The sequence below is a fragment of the Penaeus vannamei genome, chromosome 43 (genome assembly GCF_042767895.1).
Source record: "Penaeus vannamei isolate JL-2024 chromosome 43, ASM4276789v1, whole genome shotgun sequence".
In the NCBI taxonomy this organism is placed as follows: Eukaryota; Metazoa; Arthropoda; class Malacostraca; order Decapoda; family Penaeidae; genus Penaeus; species Penaeus vannamei.
In genome coordinates, this window is record NC_091591.1 from 11173395 (window position 1) to 11178962 (window position 5568).

Genomic DNA, 5568 nt, shown 5'->3' on the forward strand with positions numbered 1-5568 from the left:
GAGAGAGAGAGAGAGATAGAGAGAAAGAGAAAGATATAGGGAGGGGAAACAGAGAAAGACTCAGACAAACAAATATGAAGGCAGAGACAGAAAGAGAGAGGAAAAGTGAACGTAAATGGAAGCAGACACACACGGCGATGCAGACACCCCGATCGAGTGAAAGTGTTCAACGTCACACGAAGCCGTTCAGCATCCCATCTCTCTAACAAAAATAAAAAATAAAAAATAGATAAAAAAAGATAAAAACAGCTTTTCCTCGCTAGGAATTTTAATATCTTTTCCTGCGAGGTTCAGCGTCACTTCAGGTCCTAAAAAAGGTGTTTTAACTGCAGTGTCCTGTTTGTCCCTGGTCGAGCTGTTGGGGAAAAAGTTGTTTGCAACAGTAAAAAAAAAGAGAGAGAGAGAAAAAAAGTATGTGTGTGATGAAACGGTGAGAATCTTAGGTGTTGATAGAGGAATATAAAATGTTCAATTTACATTTTTATATGCCTTGATTCTCAAAATCATAATGTGTTGATATATTGTACATATATATTTTTTTCTTCTTATATACTCCCTAAAAAGGAATAACTATTGTGAAACGCATAATAGGAAAATTAAATAAACTGAACATCAAATTGTTAAATTTGTTTGAAGTATTAGTCAACAAAAGTCATAAAAAAATGTCAATTGAATAGCTAGTTATGCACACATCGACACTGTTCATCACTGCAAGGTTGAACTGTGCAATGTGGCTAGTGATGCAGCAACAGGGTGTCGAGATGCAACCGCATTCATAAAAAACATTAGGGGATGACCGTGAGCTGCCTTGCCCTCACCTATTCACCTACTCACCTACTCACCTATCCACCTGCTTGTTCCCAGCGCGCTTATCCACCCATTCACTCATTCACTCATTTACTCTCGTATCCATCTACCATTCCAACCACGTACTTAGTTATTTATTTACTTACCTATCCAACTATCCTTCTTTCAGCATCCTCGCGCACCTGTCGTACTTACTCAATAGGTACATATCCACTCACCAACACAGTCTTCCACTTACTCACCTATCCACTCATTCACCCATTCATCCACTCTCCAACCCACCTACCCAACTAGTTATCCACCCACGCTTCCCTTACTTACTCACCCACCTACCTATGCACCTAAGGACACATTTACTCATCAACCCAGCCTCCCAACTACTCACCTACCCACTCATTCATCCACTCACCTACCCACCTCTCTTCCACCTACTCGTCTATCCACTCTCCTACTCACCCATTCACTCACCTACCCCCATCCACCCATCTTTCCTCCACCTACCCACTTACTACCCACCGTCCTTCCACCTACCTACCCACCCTCCTTCCACCCTCCTTCCACCCACCCACCTACCCACCTTCCTTCCACCTACCCACCAACCCACCCTCCTTCCACCTACCTACCCATCCTCCTTCCACCCACCTACCCACCTACACATCCAGCTACCCACCTACACATCCACCTACCCACTCTTCTTCCACCTACTCATCCACCCACGCATACACCCACCCACCTACCCACTCACCCTTCTTCCACCTGCTCATCCACACACCCACCTACCCACTCACCCTTCTTCCACCTGCTCATCCACCCACCCACCTACCCACTCACCCTTCTTCCACCTGTTCATCCATCCACCTACCTACCCACTCACCCTCCTTCCACCTGCTCATCCACCCACCCACCTACCCACTCACCCTTCTTCCACCTGCTCACGCACCCACCCACCTACCCACTCACCCTTCTTCCACCTGCTCATCCACCCACCCACCTACCCACTCACCCTTCTTCCACCTGCTCACGCACCCACCCACCTACCCACTCACCCTCCTTCCACCTACCTACCCATCCTCCTTCCACCCACCTACCCACCTACCCACCCTCCTTCCACCTACTCATCCACCCACACATACACCCACCTACCTACCCACTCACCCTTCTTCCACCTGCTCACGCACCCACCTGCTCGCCCTGCTAGGTGTTCTTCCCTGCTAGTGACTATTCTCAAGAAAAAGAATAAATGGCAACTCAGTTTCGACTCTGGGGAACTTCGATTCGCCAAATTTTGAGAAAAAGTCGTTACGTAATAAAGACAACAAATTTCAATAAAGATGAACAAGTAAATGAGTAAAATAATGGTGTATATGATTCTTAATAATGCAAAAAAGGTGAATAAAAGTATCAGTGTCAGACGATAAAAAAAAAAAAAAAAAAAAAGGGTGAATCGGAGAGCTCCTCAGTCTGGGTGAGTTGCCAGCTTGTCTTTTTTTTCTGAGATGGGTCTGAGTATGGATGACTAATCTATTTTTTCACACTGTTAGCCGCTACCTTCCTCTCCTTCCTCTTCTTCGCTTGGGAGACGGAATGAGATAAAGAAAAAACAAGGGTTTGTTTACGTATTTGGAGAAATATGAGGAGGAAATAAGGATAAACATACATATATATGCTCTTTGCTTTTCTCTTTCGATTTCTCGCTTTTCTTGTCCTTTTTCTTTTCTTGTCTGGCCTTCTCTTCTCTTCTCTTCTCTCTCTCTCTCTCTCTCTCTCTCTCTCTCTCTCTCTCTCTCTCTCTCTCTCTCTCTCTCTCTCTCTCTCTCTCTCTCTCTCTCTCTTTCTCTCTCATTCATATCCATTCATTCATACTTCATTCATACTTTACTCCTATCTCACTTACACCTCATTCTTCATTCACATTTCATTCCTATCTCATTCACACCGCATTCTCCATTCCTATCTTATTTACACCATTCTCCATTCATACTTAACTCATACCTCATACTTAACTCATACCTTATACTTAACTCATACCTCATAATTAACTCATGCCGCATACTTAACTCATACCTCATACTTGACTCATACCTCATACTTGACTCATACCTCATACTTAACTCATACCTCATACTTAACTCATACCTCATACTTGACTCATACCTCATACTTAACTCATACCTCATACTTGACTCATACCTCATACTTAACTCATGCCTCATTCATCCGTGAGGCTTTAACCTTCTCGCGGGTTCCGAACTTGGCAAAATGAGAACGCCGGATGAATGAGAAATGTTGCAAGGTCAGCATGATGTGTTCCGTGAGAATGTGTTGCGGTGGGTGGGTGTGGGGGGGAGGGGAGGGGAGGATTCAGTGTGGGAGAGGGGGAAGTGATATATATATATATTCTTTTTTCTTTCTTTTGCCTTTTCTTTTCTTTCTTTCTTTCTCTTTCTTTTTTCGTTTTCTTTTCCATTCTTTTATTTATCGTTCATTCATTCTCTCTTTCTCTCTCTCTCTCTCTCTCTCTCTCTCTCTCTCTCTCTCTCTCTCTCTCTCTCTCCTCTCTCTCTCTCTCTCTCTCTCTCTCTCTCTCTCTCTCCGTCTCCCCTTTTCTCCCCCTCCCTCCCCTCCTCTCCCTTCCCCCTCCCCCTCTCTCTCCTGACAGATACAAATCTCTACTAAAATTAGCAGAAAAAAAACGAAAAAAAAAAGACGAAAAAAAAGAAAATGCTTCCGACCTTCTCATTCTCTCGGGAAGACTTCTCTCTCCATCTCACGGTCACGGAATTTTATTTGGATAATCTCGATGAGTTCTAGACCAAAGGTAAAAAGAAAAAGAAAAAATAGTCTCTGTCTTCTGTTTATACTTGACGATTGATATGTATATGTATATATATATATATATATATATATATATATATATATATATATATATATATATATATATATATATATATATATATATATATATATATATGTATATATATATATATATATATATATATATATTTATATATATATATATATATATATATATATATATACATATATATATATATACATATATATATATATATATATATATATATATATATATGAGATTTCGGGTAATTGCGAAAGAAGGGGGATAGGGAGGGAGAAGAAGAACAAAGAAAATGGCAATAATGACATATATGGATACATAAATGCAGATATGCTTACTTACGTACACACACATACATACATATATACACACAAATATACATGCATACATGCATACATACACTTATGATACGCATATGCCTACATACATACATACATACATACACATTGAGTATACCCATCTCTCTATAATCCATCCATCTATACATACGTACATACATACATGCATACATACATGCATACATACATGTATACATACATGCATACATACATATATACATACATACATTCATAAATACATGCATACATACATACATACATATATACATACATACATACATACATATATACATACATACATTCATAAATACATACATACATACATACATACATACATACATAAATAGATACATACACAAAAGACATACTGAGAAATGAGTGACCTTACCCATAAATAAAAAAATGATATTGTATTTTTGCATTAACTTCATACACCTAGATCTACAACGGCATTTGATAAAATAATATAGATATGTATATATTTTTAAAAATATGTTAGCCTTGTGATAATCACTTGAATAAATATACGATTTACTGCATAAGAGAGTTGCAGACGAAAGAATAAAAAAGATGGTGATTTTGCTCTCAATTTTTTTTTCTAACATTCAGAGTAAAGATGGTGACAACGAGTGATATTACTTTTTATTACCATTATCATTGTTATTATCATCATCATTACTTTGTTATCAATATCACCATCACCATGATAACAATAATAATCGTAAATATCATCATTACTATTATTATTCTCATTATCATTATAATTATCATTAGATGCTATTATCATTATCATCACCATCATTGTCATTATATCTATCATTACAATTATCATGATTATCGTTATAATTATTATAAGTATTATATTATAATAAAAAAACGAATTTACAAAAACATACCAAAATTTCCACTATATCCGAATAAGAAAAAATAATGATAATAACGATAATAACCTTGGAAACCCATCAATATTCTCCAAGAAATAAATGTAAAAATACAACAACAACAACAACAACAACAACAAATTAATGCAAACCCCTTTCCGCAGGTGTTGTGGACAGCGCTCAGCCTCGCACTCGGGGTTGAAGTGCAGGGCGAGATCATCCGGGGTCTGCCATGCATCCAGAGACACAATCAGCTGTTTTGCCGAACAGCTGGCACTTCTTATCCAACGTACGTGCGAAAGTCCTCGTCTTTCGGTGGTATTTTGGTCCTTCTGTGCTGTTTTTTGGTGTTTGAGTTTGAGTTTTGGTGTTTGTTTTTTCGTTTGGTTTTTATTTTTCTTTCTATCTGTTTATAGTTCAGTTTGTTTATTTATTCATCTCTCTCTCTCTCTCACTCACTCTCTCCCTCTCTCTCTCTCTCTCTCTCTCTCTCTCTCTCTCTCTCTCTCTCTCTCTCTCTCTCTCTCTCTCTGTCTGTCTGTCTATCAGTTTCTCTCTCTCTCTCTCTCTCTCTCTCCCCCCCTCTCTCTCTCTCTCTCTCTCTCTCTCTCTCTCTCTCTCTCTCTCTCTCTCTCTCTCTCTCTCTCTCTCTCTCTCTCTCTCTCTCTCTCTCTCTCTCTTCTCT

General features: G+C 39.0%; 1 protein-coding gene across 1 annotated transcript in view; it reads left to right on the top strand.

The window, feature by feature from the left end:
- LOC113807211 (uncharacterized) overlaps window positions 1-5568 on the top strand; it is a 124483-nt gene that overhangs the window by 101889 nt on the left and 17026 nt on the right. The window contains exon 2 of the mRNA XM_070119131.1: window positions 5048-5201. Within this exon, the coding sequence (XP_069975232.1) occupies window positions 5048-5201 (154 nt within the window). The remainder of the gene's footprint in view (window positions 1-5047; window positions 5202-5568) is intronic.